Source organism: Oryzias melastigma, linkage group LG7, assembly GCF_002922805.2.
Source record: "Oryzias melastigma strain HK-1 linkage group LG7, ASM292280v2, whole genome shotgun sequence".
NCBI classification, from domain to species: domain Eukaryota; kingdom Metazoa; phylum Chordata; class Actinopteri; order Beloniformes; family Adrianichthyidae; genus Oryzias; species Oryzias melastigma.
In genome coordinates this window covers 10,738,449-10,761,059 of record NC_050518.1, presented here as the reverse complement: position 1 = coordinate 10,761,059, position 22,611 = coordinate 10,738,449, and the positions used below count along the sequence as shown (strand labels likewise).

The window sequence follows — 22,611 nt, the reverse complement described above, 5'->3', positions numbered from 1 at the left end:
TGATTATACCATAACGAGATCAAAAGCTTTTGATAAAGTTAATATATATATACTTTGGTTGGTTTATATGCTTCCAGAATAGCTTTGAGAAAACTGTGTTATGGAATTTGACCTTTTTTTCAGACAACGTTGTGTAACTCCAGAAGTTTTAACACTCATCGTGGTATTTGGCGGAGTTGTCTATTTCTGTTTTTCCATGTTTTTTTGAGTGACTAAAATTGTGTCTTATCTCCACTTCTAAGAATAGACCCATCAGGGAAAGAATTTGAAGTATCCCAGCTTGCAGGTTGTGGGAAAACTTTTCTAAAAATGAACCCAGACAAATCTGATTTATTCTCCATGGATGCACTTCAAAGACTACACTGACCAGATTAAAGAATTAGGATATTTTTGACCTGACTGTAATTATCTAGAGTTACAAAACCTAAATGAATGTTTTTTTCAATTTCTTTGAAAGGTCCAGATCATGCAACTTAGATATTTCATGGTTTTTAATTACAGTGGTGCTCATAAGTTTACATACCTTGGAAGAAATTGTGATTTCTTTGTCATTTTTCATAGAATCTGAATGATAAACACTTTTTTCCACTCATAATTAATAGTTGGTAGAAATAATTGTCAAAAAAATCAGTTTACCCTTTTTGAAATCATAATGACAACAGAAAACTTCCCAAAGATCTTGTTCAGAAGTGTACATATCTTGATGACTTTGTTCTGAAAACATGAACACAAGCTGATACAAAAGAGGTAGAATGAGTTGAATTTCTGAACCTGTGACTCATTGCCTGTAATCGATGTGTGCGCACAAAAGGTCTTGGAGTTTCCAGGCTCCCAACAGACCTTTGAATCCTTCATCCAGTCCTGCACTAACATCTCTGGATATTGATTCATTGGGAAAGTTAAAGAGCTGTCAAAAGATCTATGAGAAAAGGTAATAACTGTACAAAACGTATAAAGATATCCATGGAACTGAGAATGCCAGTCATTAGTGCTCAAACTTTGACCAAGAAGTGGAAATTGATGGGTTCTGTTGAAACCAAACCCCAGTCACAAAAAAAAAGAAAAAAATTCTGCAACAACTGTCAGAGCACCTTCAGCTGTGATCCAGGACTCTAAAAAACTGGCGTGGATGTTTCAAGATGTATAAGAAGGCATCTGAAGAAAGCTTTTTGGACCTCATCCATAAACGCTACATTTGGAGAGAAGTCAACAATTCTTATGATGAAAATAGCACAATTCCTACTGTGAAACACATTGGCAGATCGCTGATATGTAAGCTGCAAAGACACAGGAAATTTGGCCAGAATAGATGACATGATGCATTGTTGGGATCCTTCTGTCTCGGAATCTGCGCCACGGTTTGGTCTGTTTTAGAGTTACAGTGTCTGCTGTGGCTGAACAGGCCAATTCTGGATCTGCTGCACTTCAGATGAAGGTTGCGTCTGGCTCTGTGGAGGCTGCTAATGCTGCTTTCGGCAGATTCTTTTGACTTTCCACTTTTCCTCTCTCTTCTCCTCACTTTTCCAGACGACCTCTTTTATGGTCCTTCTCCAGCAGATACTGACCTCAGCTATCTGTTCCCATCCTGCTGGGTCAACATCACCTGCCCTCATGTCACGTTTTCCTCATGTCCTTAAAGTGTACGACAGGTCTGGAGCTGGTGGTGAGCCTGCCGTACAGTATGTCCTTGGGAATCCTTCCATCGTTCATCCGTCTGACATGGCCAAGCCACCGGAGGCGCCGCTGGGTGAGCAAAGCGAACATACTTGGTATATTTGCCCGTTTAAGGACAAACTGGCTGGAGATGTTGTCCTGCCAGATAATTCCCAGGATTTTTCCTGCATAATGAATGCTGCACATTGTAAGAAGATGCTGGAGGAAAACGTGTACCCTTCAGCTTGGACGTGCATGGGATTCACTGGGACATTTCATCAGAATAAGGTGAAGGTTCTTTAGTGGCCGTCTCAGACTCCTGACTTCAGTATTTATGAGCCACAATGGGGAGATTTCAAACGGGTAGGTCAAACAAGACAGTCCAAGAACTTAAAGGAACCTGAGGTTTTCTGCTAAAAATGATGTTCTGCTTTACCGTTAGAGTATATAAAGAACTTCATCCACAATGAGCACAAGAGACTTCAGGCTCATTGGTGCAAAAGGTGGCAATACAAGGTAATAACAACTGGGTATGTAAACTTTTGATTTGTGTATTTTGGTTTCTGTTGTCAGTGTGATTTAAAAAGTGTTAACACTGTTGTTTGACAATAAGTGGCTTGATCTTATCACTAAGCATTAATTGAAAATTAATAATCTCTTCTTTTATGTTAAACTTTATTGTCCTTGCAGTTCAATAAAAAATTACAGAAATAAAACAATATTTACACAACTCTTTATCAAATGATTTTACCTAAGAAAATTGATATTTTGAATCTTCTTTAACAATTTAGTTGAATATATAACTACCGGTACTAGACTTGAATTAAAAAAAAAAGAATGAGAACAAAGAGTGTACAAATATAACAAAAAGAGCTTTCCAACTCCAACAATATATATATATACACATACTAATAATCACAGTGATAAATCAGCCTGTAGAGACACTAATCTGTCCACAACACAGTGTGCTGTTAAACGGGCGTCTGTGTCCCGGTCCCAACATTCAGTGAGGAGTTGCTTCATGGCAGATCCCTGGAAGAGTTTGAAGTTTAGCTAGGACACTTGTTTTGTTTTTTACATGCAGCTACACAGCTAGTAGTGCAACAGTCCAAACTACCTGCGGCAGCAGCTCCCAGGATTCAGGGATTGAAGGTCTCCTGTCCATTTCACACACATAGAGGAAGAGTCTCTCCAGCGTCACGTTGGCTTCCAGCTCCAGCTCATACGGCAAAAGATGCTGAGGGACGGCGCCACCTGCAGAGGGACATATTAAGACAACTTTATGTTTTTATTGAATGAAAGTAATATATTTGCAGTATTTAGGGTTAAACTATTAAAAAAAAATGTAGGAATTAAAAGAACTACCACACAAGGAGTCCCATCCATGTGTGGAAGCTGTAGATGATTTCCTTTAAATATAATGTCTTGCAAAAGAAACGTTCCTTTTTTAAACAAATTAAAGGGTTTAAATCAGTAGTGGAGCTAAAACATTTTATATGGTGGCGGGCAGACTTTGGAAGGGTGGCAATAGAGAACACCAGAGTAGAAGGCCACCATAAATGAATGGATCAAATGGGTATTAAAAACAATTTTTTTATTGTTCTAATTATCAAAAGCTGAGGTGTTATTACTAATAAAGCAGTAGCAAAAATTAAAAAAATGTGAAGAAATTCTGAAAAGCTCTTTAAATCTTGAAATATTTAATTTATTTTGTTTATTTCCACAATCCTTAAGCAAGCTTGTATTCATGTTAAATGTTATCTTATATCCTCTGTTGACAAAAAGATGTTCAACTACTAGAATTTGCAGAGAACTACAAAACTAATTGGCTACAGGCAAAAGAAAAGAAGTTGAACACCTTTTTTATGTTCACTCAATCTGAGACAAAACTTATCATTTAATTATTTCTTAGTTTCAAACATTAAATAAATAAGACTAAATGCAAACTGCTCTATTCCAGAGAGTATACACCACCAGGGGGATTTAAGCCTTTTTTTAACTGCAAGCCTTAGAAATGTGGAGTAACTTGAAGAAGTTATGTCCATGGAACATCACTAAAAACTAACTGCAAAAACTTTACTGAAGAACATCTCTAGACTAATCAAATAAATGAATGATAATCAGATTTATTTTAAAATTGAAATGAATTAATAACAGCTTTATTACTATTTAACTCGAAGTAGAGATCTCATTTGGGTCTTTTTGGGACTTCTGTTGTGAGATATCTGGCCGAAGCTCAAATAAAAAAAGAGAAAAATTGTCTTAAAGTTTCTTTATCAAATTTTAGCCAAGAAAAAGGACTATTTCTTAATCCTATGTTTGAGGGATTTAATACAAACCTATTTTTGCTTTTACATAAAATGTGGAAGACAAATTTCACAAACCGATACCCATAATAACTAATGGGACTTTAACTCTAGCTGTAGTGACAAAGAAAGGATGAGACTTTTATTCCTTTAAGGCAACTTACCCTGAAATAAATCAGAGCAGCGCATCCATATTTCCCACAATATCAAACTCAAAGCGTAGATGTCGGCCTGCAGCAGAAAGGAGCTGTTGTTCAGGTTTACGGAGCCTTCCAGGATCTCAGGAGACATGTAGTAATGAGTACCGAGCTGGGCATAACCCTGCAGAAACATTGGTAGGTTCAGGATTCTCTATTTAAATTTAGTGATTTATTTCATTTTTCATTTGAAAATGAATCTGTGGAATAATAATAATAATACATAAATCAGTCAAACCATTTTTTTTTATTATTATTTTTATTATTTTAAGAACAATAAAGTATTTGACACGTTTTTACCCTTAAAATGACTCACCATTGTGTTTTTGGTCTGTTTCATAACCCACGGCCTCGAGCAAGAACGCAGAACAGTGGAGCATCCAAAGTCACAGAGAGCGCAGGTTCCATCTGTTCTCACCAAAACATTGAAGCTGCTCAGGTCTCTATGAGCCACAGCCGGTTTGTGCACACCTGCAACAACCAAATGCACACGTGCTGTTACAAGCATCCATTTCCTGCTTTGTTTTCAAAAGTGTTAAATAATATGGATGAAAAATACCTATTTTACGTTCATTAAAAAATAATAAAACATGTCTACTTTTTGTTAAGAATCAAATATAAAATGTCACAAAATATTGGAAAACACACATGCACACATTTGTGTTTTATTTGCCTGTACCAGAGCTGTGGAGGTCAGAGTGGAGATAGGAAAGTCCCTGGGACAAGGACAGGCACATGTCCTGAGCCTGCATCCAGCTGAGGGGGTTTTCACACAGAAAGGAGTGGAGAGAACCCTGCAATCAAAGGACTGTCAGTTATCAGTGTTTGCAAATGACCTGGATACTGACTGTTACAACAGTTTTTAATTCTAACGTTATTTCAAGGAAGTACTTGCTTTTAATATTTTGATTTGATTTATTTCAAGCATTAATTTTAGGCAAGAAAAAAATCACACAGATACATCAAACATGTTCAGATATAAAGATATGCATCAAAACAAAGATAAATGAACAAAAAAAGCAAAAAGAACAGTGTAATTACTCATAAACTTAAATTGAGATTTGCATGCATGCAAACATTTAGGTCCAATTAGTTTATTTAAATATAATGATTATTAACTGAAGTCAAGTAGAATTGGATTTGTTGCGTAAAAAGGAGTGAAAAGAAGCAAATTTATATAATCCCATCCATGTTTCTGCCCTTTTCTGTTTATTTACTATTAGATTAGATAAATTTAGATTAGATTAGATTAGATCAGATTTGATTTGATTTGATTTATATACATACATAAAAAGAGCCTGTGAATAAAATGAATTAAAAAAAAAAATCAGAAAAATAAAAGTATGTGATGGTGTGTTACAGAAACCCAACTAGGTTTATTCAAGACAGTCACACTCCTCTGTCAAAATAATAAATAAATATAAATAAATTACAGTAAGTAAACTAATAGAGATCAAATTACTTTTATGAAAATTAAATTGTAAAACATATTGTTTCAAATATCTTTTTCAAACAATCAAACCCCATTTTTATACCTTAATACCAAAATCTTTTTTAGGTTATTTTTTATTGAATCTTGTTATCCATAACTCAAACTAATTTAATAATTTGCTATGACGGCAATGAAAAGAAAACGTAACTTGTGACTTATGAAGGACGGTGAAATGTCTGCCCTTGTCTGGTCTGCCCATTTAATGGCCCAACAACTCTATTTTTATCATTGTGTTGTTAAACGAAAATAATTGAATAAATGTATTTTTTCCTATACATTTTTTCTGTTTAGTGTCTTTCTTTGCAGTCCCTAAACCCCCAACTTTTATTCCTAAATTTGGTGTAAACCAGGAAGTACACAGACATGCAGTTCCTCAAAAGACCACTAGGGGCAGATTGCTAAACTGATCTTTTTCCTTTTAGCTCCAAGTCTGATTTTATCCCCAAAAATATGTTTGGGCTGTGTGGATTCTGTCGTTTTTTTCAACATAATTATATATATATTTCTTCTTCATGATGCTTTTTTTCTAAAATCTGTTGTTTCAAAAACATTTGAGCATATTTTTTGGCAGGTCGACCCCTTTAAACTTTACTCATTCTTCCCACTTCAACATTTCCAACCTTCTTCTAGTTTACAGAATCCTCTTCACACTTACATGTTCTGCAAACTCCAGCACAACAAACCAGCTTCTGTCACTTGGGTTCCTCCCTGCGCCCAGGAAGTGAACAATCCCAGCATGCCTCATCAGCGGTAATTCATAAATATCCTTTTCTGTTGTGAATTTATCTTTCCACCCAGCAGGATACACTTTCACAGCCACTGCAGCATCCTTGTAATTCCCTTTAAAAACTGTTGCAAAGTGTCCTTGTCCCACAACCTGTAAGACATAAACAAACCTTAAAGCGGGTCATAACTGTACAGCTGAAAGAGAAATATTCCTGCAAAACAATTTTGTTTTTATGCTGCAGTTCATACCTGCTGTAGTTCGATGTTCGTAATGTAACTCGCAGGAGTTTTTGGTTGACAAGAACACGGTTGCAGGATGTTGTCATCAGGATCAACAGATTGTAGATTTTTCTCTAAAATAGGACATTAAATCAGAATGTGACACAAAAAAAGTTGAAAAGAGGCGGACTGGACGGTTGCTGAAGTGTTGCAGAGGAGTAACAGAGGTGATAACGTTCAAGGTCAGTTGAGCAGAAAATAATGTAAGCATTGTCAGGCTGAAAATCATGGGAACTCAGCTCCAAACCATGGGGGGAAAAATCCTTAAAGTTTGAGAGAAAATAATCACCTGACATGGGGAAAGGATCAGTTTCCTTTTTTTCAGTCATTCAGCAACAACACAATCTTTGTAATCTTCTCATTAGCTGCAAAGCTTCTTAGTTGAGAGATCAAGGCAATAAATCATATTACTAATGCAAACAAAATTTGATTTCTAATGATTTCAAAGTAAAGATTAGATAATTTATTGTTTTAATTTTGTGTTGCCATGAATTCAAGGGAGCCAGTTTGAACTCAGTATTTTATGCTACCACACAAATCACAATTCAATTTAAAAACTGCTAAAAACACATTAAAACATACCTCTGTCTTGGCTGATTGCTTTTGCTGAAAATTTTGACGATAAAAATGAGCAACATTAAGGATGAATGCAGAATATTGTAGTCTAATATTTCATATTTCACACTGGTTGCATTTTGTAAATTGGCAAAACCTTCTCATGAGCAAAAATGTTCTTGTATTGTTATTCCTGCTGTTGAAGGAAAATGGTGTTACCTTTCTTTTTGTAGAAATAAATCCACTTGGCAGCGAGTGCAAAGACGAGGATTGGAAACATCACCAACACAACAATCTTCAAGATGTCAGCTTCAAAACAGATTACAAAAATAAAGCTTTTATGAATTCAGATTTCTTAAATTGGAAGAGACATAAATTAAATGTTGTCACATGTTGGCATTATAGTACTTGGTCTAGTATATTTAAAAAATAGCAATGTGTCTCTTTAATTAGCATCTCAAGAGGCTACTTAACTCAGAATAATCAACTTAACTTCCTTAAAAAATCTAAAATTTGTTTGATGTTTTTTGCATAGTTCTTTGGGACAATCTTAGTTGTGATCAATTTGTTAATAAAACAAACTAAAAATAAATTCACCTCACTTTTACTTCAGTACTGCAGATCATTCATGGTACTCAAAAAAGTGGATTTTAGTTTTTGTCTCCAGCTCTTCACAAAGCAGTGTTAGACTTCCTGACCAAAAAAAACGAGTTTTTCAGTGTCTTACCTGACATCAGTGGCTTACATTTAGATAATAGTACGGAAATGTAATGAATTATGCAATTTGGACACAATTTTTGCATAGATAAAGTGAACTACATAACTATTTTGCCTTACTGTCTCCAATCATTTACAGTTTCCTTCACAGATTGCATATTTCTCTATATTTTTTGTATTACAGAATCTAAATAGATAACAGTTTGAGCCAAGTTGGACTTCATAGTGTTTAGGTTTTTCATTTGTATATTTTTTATTTTGTTCAAGTGACAGAAAAACAAGATTCTGCAGATCACATAAGAAAACTGGAGTCATTTTAAGAAATGTTGGTAGTATAATTTGTGTGTAATTTTGAACAAGCTGTCCCGATAAGAGATGCTCCCAGTCTTCTACCTGCAGAGATGGAGTCGGTGAGTGGATGCTGCTCTGAATCTGGAGTCCACGTGAAGTTACCGTTGCAGAGATCTGTCCCACACACACATCGTATGAAGCGGTTTTTAAGGCGTAGTTGTACCTTGCAGGTTGCATCCGGACAAAATGTTTCTACTTTACCACAAGCTGCAACACAAGAATCAAAAGATCAAAAGTACAAAAAGAGATATTAAAATAATCTATGAATCCAGCCTAATCCAGGTGTTTCAATGTTTAGTCTTGGGTAGACGTACCGAGAGTGTCCACCTGTGGTTGGTCGTTTATCATGCGATAGATAGCAATGCAGCAGCGGGTGTTCTCACAGAGCTGCAGGGATCCACTCACATTACCAGCAGATAAGTATCCACCGCTGTTTTTGTGGCTTACTTGAAAAACACACTGTCTCTTTGGAAGTGAGGACTGAGGAAACACACATTTAAGGCAGTCTGGAGAAGATGTAACACAGGGAGTGTTAATAATCTCAACCAGAATAAAAGATAAAAAATTCAACTTTTGTCATATATATTTAAATATCAACAAACAACAAATTATTTATCTTTTTACCAAGATGCTAAAAAATAAAAAAGTCAAGCATTTATGTTTGTAATCTTAAGAGTTTTGATCACTTTTATCAGATTTGGATCTAAGAAAAAAGTGTTTATTTGTTGCCATGGATCCTTAAAAATACTTTTTAAAACATCTCAAAGAATAATAAAATTACTTTTTAGTTTTTCTCTAAACTAAGATATTAAAAACAGTGGAAGACATTGTCACAAAGTTAAATAGATGTTAAGTTTAAATGCTGAACTTTAACAAAAAAGAAAAGTCACAATGGATGATTGAAAACTAAAAAAGTAAGGAGTTTTTTTTAAACTCACATAAAGCCAGAATCCACAGCAGCGTTTTCTCCATCTCAGAGCGCTGTGACCACACTCAGTATCAGCAGGAGGAATGTGAGGAGTTTCCCACGTGCATCTCTCCCACAGAGACACCTGCATCTGTTTCCTCCCAAGATAGAGCCTGTTGTTCTGATCTTGAGTCTTCCATGACGATATAGTCAACTCGAAGAAAGATGAGGGATTTTCCCCAAAAGAAACTCCATATTGGTCATTTTTTTTTAGATATTTTTTTGTTTGTTTCTGACACTACAAAAGGGGTATCCCAAGAGTAGGAAAAGAAAACTAGACTTAAGAAGGAAATCACTAGAAAGTAATAAAAGGATCTGTCCATGCAGAAAATCCTTATTAAAAAAAGGAAAAAATAGCTATAAAAGCTGAGTGTTTGATAGAATTACTTCAAATTGAATGCTATAAAGTCAAATAATAAGTTAGCAGTTCTCAGCAAATTGTATTTTAGAGTTTTTTTTAATGTTAAAAAATAAAAAAAATATTTTCATTAAAATGGAAAAAAATAGTTTAATAAGCGGAAATGACTCATTTTAGGATAAAATGAGAATGCAATCTAAGGTTTTGTTTTTTTTTTGTCTTAAATTCAGTTTTTCTTGTCAAACGTTTATGGGGCAAAATGATTTTGACTCATTACAATAAAAAATTCCTTATTTCTAGATCCTAGCTCCAAATAGACAAGACAGTGTCGACTGCTGATTTTGAAAAAAGCTTGGAAAGGTTTAGAGCAGGGGTGTCAAACTCAGTCGCACAGGAGGCCAGAATCCAAACCACACTTTAGGTGGCAGACCAAACAGGAAAAACATGTATGAACACACTAGAACTACATTTTTTAAATGTAACTTTTTAACATTACTATGAATAAAAACAGGCAGGAATATTATTCCAGAATAAATTAACGTAAGCCTTAAGTAACTTTCAATATTTTACTCTCCATAAAAATGTATTTGGTCAAAATTATACATGTTATAAATAAGTGCACGATGACATCGGGCCATTAATAACAATAAAATAAAATGATCCAGAGGGCCGGATACAATTACCTTGAGGGCCGGATCCGGCCCCCGGGCCTTGACTTTGACACATGTGGTTTAGAGTAAAGATAATTTACTGCTTTACATCTTTTTTATTTTACATCTTTACATCAAGTGCTGCATATATGATAACATTTTGCTCTGAAAGGCATAAAGGAGCAAAATGAGTTTTTATATTATACCATTTGAAAGAGACTAAATTTAGTTCATGTTTGTCTTGATTCTTTAACAAAAAAAATTTATACTGAATCTGTGCTTTGCCTTTTACTTTGACTTTTGCAACTTGTCAAACATTTCTCATGGTAAGAAATGTACACTACAAAAGGAAAAATGGAATGAAAACAAGAAGCTTTAGAAAATGAAGTTGGGAAACAGCTTTCACGTTTTTATTATAATATTTCAATAAAAGATCCATAAAAAAACAACAGGTTAACTCAAACAGGACACAGAAACTATAATTAACACAGTCTTGATAAAACTAAACAAAAAGAAAACAATGGTGTGAATTAAAAAAAAAACACTAAATGTTTACAATGGTTGTTTTTATTTACAATTCAAAGAAAATGTAATTTGGGATATTTTTTAATTACTTTTCAGTTTGCAACAACCTTTATTTCACATTACAATACAGCGTTATGTGCAAAAACATCTTAAAGTTAACAAACTCAGTCAAACTATTTTAGATACTAAAAATATATTATTTATTTTTTAAATATTTAGTATGTTGTATTAGTTCAGTCAGATCTTTGCAAAAATACATGTAAGCCATGCATTTATTTGACAAGAGATTGAGTAAATCACAGAACAAAACTGCACTAAAGTTTGGCAGGAAGTTAGGAGAACACTGTCACTTCACACCCACAAGTGCTGTCACAGTTATAGAGAAAAGCATTGTGGAGAGATGAGATCTCGAGGATTAAGGTTAGCAACCACACAGACATCGTAAGTGTCATGCATGGCTGCTCGTCTCACCAGGACAGTCCACACGTTGTCTGCAGGATCTAACTCTAAAATCTCCTTGGTGATGATCTCATGGCGACCTGCAGTCAGGACAGAAAGGAAGTAACTGACCCAGATGTTAATGTAAATCACTATTTATCAGCTTGAATGGCTTTTCTGTATGGCAATAGAAGAGCTCCTCTTGCTAAAAATAGTTAAAATAAAGACAAAAATGAATCACTGATGCTGACCTGCCCCCTTGAAATATCCACAGAGGTAGATCTTTTTGTCAATCACTCCTACATTAGAGGTGTTTGTTCGAAGTGAGAGTAGGGATGTGGGGAGCGTTGGTCCCGGCCTCCAGGTGTCCTCATCAGTGTTGTAGATCTCCACAGAGCTTAGACAGTGGCGAGATTGTCCCCGGTCCTCTCCATCACATCCTATACCCCCTGAAAACACCCCCATAAAGGACTCAAATGCAGAAAACTTAAACACAACACCACAGTTTTATAGTGGTACCTAAAATGTAGATCTCTCTGTTGAGGACGGCTGTGCTACAGCGGTACCTGGAGTACTTCATTCTGGCACACTCAGTCCAGCTGTCTTTGGCAGCATCAAACTTAAACATTCGGTTACTGAGCTTGTCTAGCTCAGCATCGGGAATATTCTGTAAAAGATTTGAAGAAAAAAGCTAAAAAAAAAAGCTGTTTTAACCACTGAAAAAGACATTTCCACTAAGCTACCACTAGAGGGCGCCAAAATCTTGATTTTCTGCTAAATCTGAAAAAAGACCTGATTTTCGTTGGAACTCTCTTTTGTAAAGAGTTTTAATTCTGATATACCTCTAATTCAAGATTATATCCAAATAACAGTAATTTAAATAACTTTATTTAAAACATAGTGGTAGTCTTTGAAACAAAAAACGAATTTTTAGAAAGTAAAATGCTTCTTGTTTCAATAAAAATGTCTAATTTTTTGTCTTTTTAAAAAATAATCTTATTGAGAAATTTTTCAAGATAATAAGTCTCAGTGAAAATATTTTAAAATAAGATTGGTGTTTTTTCTTACCACATTGGCAGATTTTTTTGCTTATTTACAGAAAATCAGCCATAATTTTCGACTTATTTCTATGGAGTCTGTTTTTCTAGTGTATGTTTAATTTAACTGCAACATTTGAATGCACACCTCAGCAGAAAATGCACTGCACCTGTGGCGTCCAGCCCCCCAGCACGTAAAGATGATCCTTCAGGCTCACGACGCAGTGGCAGGCCAAAGGGAGGGGCAGTGGAGCAAAGCTGAGCCAGCTGCCTTCCCTCTTCAGAGACCATCTCTGCACACTGTCAGTGATCACGTAGTGATTGTTCACTTTCATCTGACCACCTATCAAATAAAGGGCCTCCCCTAATTGTCCTAAGGCGTACATGTCCCTGTAAGGTGCAGAGCACACTTTCACCCAGCTGTCCTCTTCTGATTTATCGTACCTGAAACAAATAAGGGAACTTTGGATTTTTTAGGATACAAAAAAAATAAATAAATAAAAAATAATCACATATTCGCACACACACCTGTAGATATCAAGTCTCTTCATTCTGTCTTTATCTTCTGCCTCAACAACAACCACTATGCTGTTGTTCAGGCTCACTGCACCTGAAGTGATTTGGCCCGTACCTTTACATCCTCTCAGTGGAGAGGGTATGTAGTAAGTCTTTCTACCCCGAGGGGCAAAACAAAAGCAGAGGTCAGCGACTCCCCCGCGTCGAGCAGGAATCCCCTCCCTGTTCACTCCCCCCAAACAGAGCAGCAGGTCAGTCGTCTCCATTCCATATCGAAGAGGTGGGCGAGGCGGAGCTGCTGTTTCACAAAGACCGGAGGTCTGGAGAGCAGCATCGATCATCCCAAAGCACTCGGCATCACCCAGCAGCACCTGCAGATTATTTTTTTCTTAATAAAAGACTTTTTATCATCTTATCTTTTGTTGATTGTGCACAAAAGCTACATTCCCTCTCACCGGGTTCCTCCTCCTCGCTTTTCTGAGAAATCCAGGGTCGACCAGCTCCAGGCGCACACGTCTGAGCAACTCCACAGCCTGGGCTTCACAGTGTGAGTCACCTCGATGCCTCTCCACCCAGCGCAGCACCAGCTCCAGCACTACCTCCTCCTGTGATACGTTGAGGTCATCTGAACCCAGCAGATCCCCCAGACTGTGTGCATCCAGTTCCAGCACTTCATCTTCCTCACATACCTCAAACGTTTAAATTCACAAGTTTAAATCCTCTTAGAGGATTTTTCCACATCTATTATTGGGACAACTTTTGGACTCACCTGTGCAAAGTGCTGACAAAGGTATTTCAAAGCACAGTCTGCCAGGTCACAAACCCCAAGGTCTCTGGCCCAATGATACAGGCCGACACAGTTTGACGGGTCCATCCAAGCCTCCATGTGGCTCTGACATAACCTTCATTCAACACGCACAGATAAACGCACATGTTGGATCGGTGTTTCATTTCACGCATTTGTCTCTTTGAATTCCTTTACCCACTTGAAGGCTCCATCTATGTTGAGCAGGAAAGCGGCAGCAGCCACTCCTTGGATGTTGCTGTTGGAGAGTGGGAGTTCACCCTGGTACATGTAGTTCAGCAGCAGCTCTAAGCTCTCTGCAGGAGTGTCTCTGAGAGGCACCTGTCCTCCTCGGCTCTCCCTCAGACCACATGTGAACATGGCCTGGACAGCAGGATGTCATGTTTCACACCACAGTCTACGTGGTTTGCAAAACATTTTGTTGTTTTATATTCTATTATCTTAAAAAAAAGTTAAATGAACCAATGCTGCATGGATTTTAATTTACCTGGAAGCAAGGACTAAAAGCGGACAGCACCACCATGTGGCAAGGGAAGGGAATCCCCTCTGCCAGCAGCACCACATCAGTGAGCTCTTCAGCCGCTCTCATCCTGTCCAGCTGCCTCAGCAGGAACAAGCTGTGCTCTCCTTGGGTAGAGAGCTCCTCGGTCTCCATGGAGGTCTGTGGGCTCAGAAGAGCTAATATAAATACAATAACAACACACACACTAAATCGATTTCTTTTTATTTTAAATAAGATATTAAACAAAGCTGCTGGAGCTGCCTCCTCCCCTGATTCCGCCTCCTACTCACTTGTTCCCACTAACATTCTGGCAGAATAAATACCCAGCCCATTCCCTGCTTAGACTAGGCTAGATTGTCCTATTTTCACGTCTTTGCAAAATTCTATGTTTCCACATATTGGACTGTAATTATGGCTTGATCATTTTTTCATTACATGTGTGTTGTCAGCTGTGGTGCCGCTTAGTCATTTTTATGTTATAGTAAAATAAACCTACAATCCCTAAATCCAAATGGTATTTTCCATGATTAAAATAATCATTTTATTTTGTTTTCAATTTGATTCTGTTAACTACTTGCCTTAGACCAGGGGTCTGCAACCTTCAACACTTAAAGAAACATTCAACCCAATTTCTAGCCAACTACAACCTAACAGGAGCCATAAAATCTTACTTCACCCTTTAGAAAAAAAGGCACTGATTTGTATTACTGTTACTATTATGATTATTTTTTATTGGCATATATAAAACAAAAAATAAATATGAACTAGTTCATCACTTGGCAGAGGTTCACATAACTTCCTTTCAAAATAAAAGACCCCCTCTCCCATGCAGGATAATCTCATTTTCAATGTCGAAGTAAGGAGTGTAATGTCAGCACTGATATTTAAAAATAAAACTGTAAAAAATGGATTTTACCGTTTCTGATGCATCTCACCCAGATATTTGTAAATTGAACTAGATAAATTTGAATCAGAGCGTATTATAAAAGACCCTTTTTGGATTTTTTGGACCAAAGTGGTCAATGACCTCCAATGGAACAAGACACTCACAAATGTGTCCAACTGTTTTAGTAGAACTTAGAAAAAAGCCACAACGCTTGATGGATTATTGGCGGAGCGATACGTACTCTACTTCAACTTTTTTGAATGAGTTGAGTAAAATTTTTTGACTGAAAAATTTGTTAAAGTACAAACGTTTTATTTTTCTAGAACCAGAGAGTCCCAATGGAGGGGTAAAAGAGCCACATGTGGCTCCAGAGCCTCGGGTTGCATCTGCCTTAGACAGAACCATGAATCAATGCATCCATTCATGATTACCCCTAGTATTTTGGAAAAGAAAAAAAAATAAGTTTGTTAAGAAGACATCTTGATAAATATGGTTCAGGTTTTTGTTTTGCTTCATTTCTTGTCTGCACTCTAATCTAAAAATCATGATTGCATCACCAAGCTGATCCTCCAACGCCAATTAAAATCATCAGAAGAAGAACTTAGAAGAAGAAACAGGCTAGAAAACGAGCAGGGTAGCGGCTACTATGGTTTTGCAGCCCTGTGCGCACTTTGTTCTTTTTCAGCAAAATCTTGTCTTGTAATCAAGTGGGATGGTGCGAATGACAACGATTAAGCTGAACTGATTTGCCTCCATAGCTTTTGGACAGTGACACTAAGCTAAACATCATGAGGTCATCATCTTACTGGCATACACTATGCTAGCATGTTAGCATGTCAAAAGCCAAGCAGATGCAGAAAAGAAGATGTCATACCAATGTTTTGGAAAAGTCATCCAACGTCAAGATCCAGAAGTTTCTCCACTGAGATCACTGATTTTTATATCTTGAACGGTTCCATGGGTTGGTTTATTTTTGTCAGGTGGCAAATCTGTCTCATGTTCTGTGCTACCAGGAGGCTGGGGTGGGTTGGTGGGTGAGGGGGTAACTGTACACTCATAAGTCAAATCAGTTTAAAATAGACATGGAGAAGTTAGTGGAGCTGGTGGTCTCCAGAGGTGGGTTCCTTCCATACTCTGTGGCGTTGATTATAGGTTTCATTTACGATCTTGAAAAATAATACATATATTGTTAACACACACTCAATGTGTCATACTATTAAATTATCATTCACAAGAAATATCATCACTGAAGTCTTATAACCACTTATGACTGTGCACAAAATAATGTAAATGATATTTTGCATAATTTTCAGAAACAAAGATCTCTTATTGGGTGCTTCACAGCAGTGTAGTGGTTGGCACTCTTGCCTCACTGAGAAAAAGGCCTGGCTCAAATAAAATATTTGCTCAGCCATCTAAATAATCAGAATCAGGTGTTCTAATCACTCGGTCTGGCCACAGGTGTATCAAATCAAGCACTCAGACATGCAGAATGTTTTTACAAACATTTTTGAAGGAATGAGGCGCTGGAAACAGTTAATAGCTGCAAAAAAAAAAAAAAAAAAAAACAACAACACGGCATATTGAACATTCAGTTCATACTGAATACTTTTGATGATATAGTGTAGGTCCTTACTGAGTGGAGTTGACACGTTCTTTCCTTACATGCATGTGCTTTCTCCGGCTTATTCCCGGATTCCAAAAACCTGCTTAAATTATTAACCAGTGATTTTGAAATTGCCCAGATGTGAATATGTGTGGTTGTGCAGTTGATTGGTAAATCGTCTAGGTTGTATACTATAGAGAGAATTTAGCCTCATTTGAATTGTGGGTGCATAATTCTTGATTAGCCTATTTGTCTGTAACCTTGGATTTTTGTCTGCAAAAGCTGTGATTTGTAACTTGTGTCATACTATCCATCCTTGGCCCCACAGCAGCTGGGTTGACTCCTGCATCCACGTGACCCTGTACATCTCATGTGTCAAGGTCAAGGCCAGGGGGCTGGATCCGGCCCTCTGGGTAATTATATCCAGACCTCCAGATCGTTTTATGTTTTTGTTAATAATGGCCTGATGTAAACTTGTGCTTATTTCTAACTTGTATAATTTTGTCAAAATATATTTTTATGAAGAGAAAATTATGAAAGTTATTTAAGGTTTAAGTTGATTTATTCTGGAATAATATTCCTGCATTTATTTATTCATATTTATGCTAAAAAAGTTACATTTTTAAAGTTTTTAAAATTGGCATTCTGATAGCTTTTATTTTGACATTTACTAAGATTTTTTTGGTTGTTTTGGAGTTTAGCTAATATTTCAGCTACATGCTAGCTGTTTTGGTTAATTTAGGCTTTTTTTTTAGACTGTTTAGGAGATTGGCAAATATTTACACGCTAGCTGTTTTGGCTAATTTTTGTTTTTTTCGTTTTTTCAGGTCATTTTAAAGTTCAGCTAATTTTTCAACTACATGCTAGCTGTTTCGGGTAACGTATGTTTTTTTTAAATTTTTTTTTCTTTAGGCTAATTTGGGATATAGCTAATATTTTAGCTGGCTATCAGCTTCAACGTTTTCAGCTATCAGCTTTAGCGTTTTTAGCTCTCAATTTCAGCATCTTCAGCTGCCAAATTCAGCTTACCACATTTACACAAGCATTATCTTTATTATTATGAAATATATCTATTTTCATAATTATGTTAAAAGTTACGGTTTTAATCCATCCATCCATCTTCTTATCCGCTTCGTCCCTTTCTGGGTCGCGGGGGTGCCGGAGCCTAACCCGGCTACTGAAGGGCGAAGGCGGGGTACACCCTGGACAGGTCGCCAGTTCGTCGCAGGGCCTCAATCACACACATTCACTCACACATTCACACCTAGGGGCAATTTAGAGTCACCAATTAACCTATGAAGCATGTTTTTGGACGGTGGGAGGAAGCCGGAGTCCCCGGTGAAAACCCACGCATGCACGGGGAGAACATGCAAACTCCACACAGAAAGGTCCCAGCCGGGATTCGAACCGGGGCCTTCTCGCTGTGAGGCGAGAGCGCTAACCACTGCGCCACCGTGCAGCCCGTTACGGTTTTAAATTTTTAAAAATTTTGTTTGAGTGTTCAATACATATGTATCCTGTTCGGCCAACGACCTAAGGTGTGTTTTGGATTTTGCCTCTTGTGCGATTGAGTTTGACACCTCTGCTGTACAGGCATGGGTGAGTAAAGAAAATGAAAGTCTTTGATAAAATTGTGTATTTGGGGTTGATTGACACACATCTTTGTTTAAGTCATTGTAATTTTAAAGACTACTTTGTCTAGCCCTGTGTTCTTTCTCCACAGTTTGAGTATAATTAGCTTCAGCCATCTATAAAAATCTGAGATAGCAGAAGCAGAGATAGCTTTTTCTAAATATAATGTCTTTGTGTCATTTGTTATCAGACACCTGTGCTATTATGCAACAGTGAAACACGAACGCCCTTGTATTTAGGCTCCCATAAAATGTCATTGGAGCCACAGATCTTTGGGATCTGGCCAGACTATCCTCTGCTGATGCTCCCTGGACTTCATCTTAAAAGTCTAATGTGGTTTGATAAGCCGTTTCATCTTGTCTCTGAAGAAAAAAGACAGACTCCTCAGGAGATTCATTTCATAGATATGAGGAAAACAAGCCTTTTACTCTTGGTAGTAAAAGAATTCACTTCAAGAAACCCTATCAACACATCAGGGCGTCTTTATAAACAGCTTTCTTATGAATCTGTTCTGATTCTCTTAATGAAGTCTTGATTTCTCTGTGGCTAATTTGAGATCATTTAAGAAATATGCCAGATGTTCTGAAATATGCATTTACAAACAATTGAGTTCATGCAATGGTTAAACATACACGAGCATATACATCAAGTCATACCTTTGTGTCTTCACCACAAAGGTATGGTTTTATTATCCCGGTGCCATGTAACTCCATCTAACTTTACTGGAAAATACTTTTATTGTCAAAGGAAGACATCTGACGCTTTAAGTTACAGAGTTCTCGAAAGCCAGTTTTATGATTAAATAGTCATTTTGGTCGTGAAGATCTTTGGATAAGTTACGAAGACGTGAGTAAAACATTCACAGAAGTGAAGACATGCCAAGCACATGGTGTGCGTTTTCATACGCCGCTTACACGTCTAAAAGTGTCATGAAGCATGTCCTCTTCCTGGCAGAAAGACTGGAGGTGGCATGACCCTCCAGACAGAACAACTCCTGAGTGAGTGTTGTTGAACGCTGCTTTTACGCTCTGTCGAGCGTGCTATGCTCCATGACTGCTGAACCTATGTCAATGTGCTGTTATCGGCAAATTTAGGTAAATAGTGTTCATATGAACATGTGTTGAAAAAATAACCCTTTTTGTTGAACTATCAAATACCAAACTTTTACATACTTGACTTAAAATTTTGTTAAAAAATGTCCTGTTCATATGGTCAGACAATCATCTTAGACTCTTTCTTTTAATGGTTTCTTATTCTGGTCTTTGAACATTTTTTTCAACCCTGTTAGGTCAGCAGTAACAGTAAAAAGTCAGTTTAGGCTTTCCCTGAAGGATGCCAGGTTTGCATGGACACCGTTTGGTCACTACATTATTTTCTGGCATCCTCTTACTCCTTAATGTGGTTTTCTATGTTACAGAACTTTTATCCTCCATCTTTTACAGCACAATCCAATGAGTTATTGCATCCATCCCTTTTCTAAACCCGTTTTGTCCATTTCGGGGTCATTGGGGGCCAGAGTCTAACCTGGCAACTCAGTTGCAGGCCACAATCACACACCTATGTACACATTCGCAGATAGGGACAATTTAGAGTAACCAAGTAATCTAGCAGTTTGTTTTTGGACGCTCGCATGCAAACTCCACGTAGAAAGGATTCTGTTTCAGGTCCCCAAGCCGGGACTTGAACCAGGAATCTTCTTGCTGTGAGGCAAGAGCGCTAACCCCTGAGTTAGCATCCATTATGATGAATTCTAATACTTGGGAAAACTCCAAAAACTCTTATGTCTCTTAAAGAAGCACAGTTTTTGTCAAGCCATTTTAGCTGCATATTTTTTTGTTTTAGGATTCCCCCCTTACTGAGAGGAAACTTTTGATCTATCCCGGAGAGTTCACAACTACCTGCAATTTTATATTATTTATTAGAAATCAGAGCCAGTAAGATCTCAACACACAATTTCAAGGACATTTCTCCAATTGTTTTTGTCCTAAACATGTTGGGAAGAATTAAAATGCGGCAAAAATACAGTATTTTTCAGACTATAAGTCACACTTTATGAAGAAATGTATTTAACAAAAAATACTGTTTACTGTTTTTTGTTTCAAACACAAAATAAAAATAAGCATAATACAAATATAAAAGCTACAAAATACAAAAATACAAATATATATATTTTTTTGAAAGGCAAATAATAATAATAACAGAATAGATCAAAATAACACTTCCTCCAATGTTTTATGAAGCTAAATAAGTATCAATGTGTAGTATATCAGCACATGTAAACAAAAATTCAGATAACCATAAAACATGCTAACAAGTCAACCAAACTCTAATCACTAAATATGTTAAATTCTTCATCCTCTGTCGCTTTGGAACAATACTGCTGAGCTTCTTCTTCTACCTGCCTGTAAGTATTAAATACTGATATGTACACACCTACTGTGCCCTCTAGCAGTATTTTTTTGAAAATGAAATTTACGTTACATTTGAGTATAAGTTGCACCCCTGGGCAATTTATGCCAAAAACATTAAAATAAATAAAATAAAATGACTTATACTCTGAAAAATAGAGTAAGCGTTACTAAACAAAAGTGAATGGAAATCTGGTTGGTCCTTTAGATCTGATACTCTACTTGTTATCCAGGGAATATTGTTTTAATTGCTGCTAATCACCTGGCTCAGGTATGTTCAGTCAGTCACCTGAAAACCTCAGCTACCTTCCACAGTAACAAGTTAGCCTATGTGTTGGTACCATAGACATAAAACATGCTAACACTAAAAAAACAGTACAAAAAGGATTTGTGCACATTAAGGTTTTGTCACTGGTGGGAGATTTTGTTCTTTATGGGGGTTGAAGTCCATTTAAACTCTCAAGAAATTGATCCTATTCTGACACATTTGCCATAAAGGTTTAAATGTCTGGTGAGCATTCTCCTCGCCGTCCCTGATCACTAGAAACATATTACTTCACTTTTGTTTCTTTGTAGGAAAAATACTTATTTTGCTTTTTTACCTTTTGACACAGTGAATGCAGGAAAAGATGTGTGAGGCTTCATATAGTTTGTCAACAAAGTCTATTCAATGTGCTCAAAGTAAGTTTTATGTGGGATACTTCATAACAGAAAGATGTGGTGTTAGTACATTTATTTTTATTGTGGAAGAATATTTCTATACGACAATTACATAAGCTCTATTAGTTAAAAAAAAGGCGAAATATAAATGTTTCTGTAAAAAAATTTTTATAAAAAGTAGTACTCTGCATGACTGAGTCAAAAACATAAAAAACGCCCCAAATAGCACAAGTCAGTTGCTCAATCATCAAGCCTAGCAATGTCAAAGTGGAAATTTTCCTCCCAAAGGACAACATATGTGAATTCTTTATGTCCGGTTATGTATCTGCCTGACAAGGTTCTGGAAAAAGTTAATGTTTATTTTAAATTGATGTTCTCGCAGCTCGAGCCAAATATGCTCCTCAGTTCTGCCGTGTCATTGGAATGTCCCCTTGTTTTAAACACATGGGCTCACACGTGTCTGACAGAGACCCAGGTTAATATGTGGAGGGATGTTTTCTCCAACACTCATCCATTGCTGTTAGTTATTTTTTGGTTGTAAAAATGAAATGTCATCCTATGTTTCATTTTTATGCTCTTATGTAAGTCCTGAGGGCAATGGCTGATCATTGTATAATAGACCTCACAAACACACCTTCATTGAAAGCATTTTTAAAATTAAAGCAGCGTTGAAATAAAACATTCAGTTCCAGAATAATGAGTCTTCTAGGGAAAAAAAACATATAAAAGATTGTGTCAAATATGATCATGCACGATTAATTTTTACTGATATTTGCAACTCGACCAGTGATTCAAAGCCTCCTCTAAGTCTCCTGAACAAAGAGAGGTTATAAAAACCTAAAGTGCCTTTATTGTGAAGCATGTTCTCTGCCAAAAATGTTGGACTGATTGACTGCACAGCAATCAAGGACAAAACTAACAGTCAATGAAAACCTTGAACCAGACGTAAGCTCTTGCTTGAGGATTTTACTACTGTTTCGACTGTATTTTTCACCATTTTACAAGTTTCCTATCTTCAGGGTAAACTCGCTTATCTCCTATTTTAGGAAATCTTTTATCACTAAAGTCAGAAGGTTTTTCAATAACATTTTTACTTCAGTCTTTAAACCTTCTCAAAACATGAAAAAAAGTATTTGACAGGGTTGATGTCAGGGTGCAGATTACAGTTTGTTCTCCCGCTTATCTCAACTTTTTATGTATTTTACACTTCTAAGAGAGAAAATACCACAAAAAAAGAAAACTTTGGATGGACTAAATAGAAGGGAGGAAGGCAACTCAGTACACCTTGTGCTTGAATAAAAAATGAAATAGTGATTCCAGGATTCACCCAAAACACAAGTTTGTA

General features: G+C 36.7%; 2 protein-coding genes and 2 long non-coding RNA genes across 9 annotated transcripts; 2 read left to right on the top strand and 2 right to left on the bottom strand.

Annotated features, from left to right (window-relative positions):
- The first annotated feature begins 1,162 nt into the window (after positions 1-1,162).
- LOC118598949 lies at positions 1,163-2,364 on the top strand. Its single transcript, XR_004948187.1, has 2 exons — positions 1,163-2,016; positions 2,096-2,364. It is a non-coding gene; the product is annotated as an uncharacterized LOC118598949 (long non-coding RNA).
- Positions 2,362-10,116, bottom strand: LOC112158619 (anti-Muellerian hormone type-2 receptor). 4 transcript variants are annotated; one of them, XM_036212754.1, is made up of 12 exons: positions 9,215-10,116; positions 8,591-8,756; positions 8,319-8,483; positions 7,428-7,517; positions 7,236-7,259; positions 6,624-6,727; positions 6,304-6,525; positions 4,836-4,950; positions 4,473-4,627; positions 4,124-4,280; positions 2,771-2,907; positions 2,362-2,685 (listed from the first exon to the last, which is right to left on the bottom strand). In XM_036212754.1, the coding sequence occupies exons 1-12, from the start codon at positions 9,332-9,334 to the stop codon at positions 2,569-2,571; spliced, it is 1,572 nt and encodes a 523-aa protein (XP_036068647.1). In that variant the 5' UTR covers positions 9,335-10,116; the 3' UTR covers positions 2,362-2,568. The 4 variants fall into 4 exon arrangements, with proteins under 4 accessions (XP_036068647.1, XP_036068648.1, XP_024147820.1 ...); XM_024292052.2 differs by having other exon boundaries at positions 2,370-2,685; positions 8,591-8,782; positions 9,215-10,114; XM_036212755.1 differs by lacking the exon at positions 7,236-7,259.
- Positions 10,117-10,639: 523 nt separating this feature from the next.
- LOC112159482 (kelch repeat and BTB domain-containing protein 12) lies at positions 10,640-16,483 on the bottom strand. 3 transcript variants are annotated; one of them, XM_024293570.2, is made up of 10 exons: positions 15,835-16,483; positions 14,060-14,233; positions 13,754-13,935; positions 13,537-13,669; positions 13,223-13,456; positions 12,780-13,138; positions 12,422-12,695; positions 11,734-11,881; positions 11,466-11,663; positions 10,640-11,315 (listed from the first exon to the last, which is right to left on the bottom strand). In XM_024293570.2, the coding sequence occupies exons 2-10, from the start codon at positions 14,225-14,227 to the stop codon at positions 11,152-11,154; spliced, it is 1,860 nt and encodes a 619-aa protein (XP_024149338.1). In that variant the 5' UTR covers positions 14,228-14,233; positions 15,835-16,483; the 3' UTR covers positions 10,640-11,151. The 3 variants fall into 3 exon arrangements, with proteins under 3 accessions (XP_024149338.1, XP_036068646.1, XP_024149339.1); XM_036212753.1 differs by lacking the exon at positions 15,835-16,483 and having other exon boundaries at positions 14,060-14,358; XM_024293571.2 differs by lacking the exon at positions 15,835-16,483 and having other exon boundaries at positions 13,754-13,969; positions 14,060-14,198.
- A 33-nt stretch (positions 16,484-16,516) lies between these two features.
- On the top strand, positions 16,517-17,443 carry LOC112158853. Its single transcript, XR_002921378.1, has 3 exons — positions 16,517-16,584; positions 16,895-16,979; positions 17,394-17,443. It is a non-coding gene; the product is annotated as an uncharacterized LOC112158853 (long non-coding RNA).
- The last annotated feature ends 5,168 nt before the right edge of the window (positions 17,444-22,611 follow it).

Excerpts from the sequence above, each read along its gene's own strand:
- LOC112158619 (XM_036212754.1), bottom strand. The coding sequence starts at position 9,334 with ATGCAGGTGTCTCTGTGGGAGAGATGCACGTGGGAAACTCCTCACATT. Across the intron at positions 7,518-8,318 it reads CACCGACTCCATCTCTGCAG|CTGACATCTTGAAGATTGTT; the intron begins GTAGAAGACTGG and ends TCTGTTTTGAAG. Across the intron at positions 2,686-2,770 it reads CCTGGGAGCTGCTGCCGCAG|GGATCTGCCATGAAGCAACT; the intron begins GTAGTTTGGACT and ends AAACTCTTCCAG.
- LOC112159482 (XM_024293570.2), bottom strand. The coding sequence starts at position 14,227 with ATGGAGACCGAGGAGCTCTCTACCCAAGGAGAGCACAGCTTGTTCCTG. Across the intron at positions 11,882-12,421 it reads TGGGGGGCTGGACGCCACAG|AATATTCCCGATGCTGAGCT; the intron begins GTGCAGTGCATT and ends AATCTTTTACAG. Across the intron at positions 11,664-11,733 it reads CAGAGAGATCTACATTTTAG|GGGGTATAGGATGTGATGGA; the intron begins GTACCACTATAA and ends GGGTGTTTTCAG.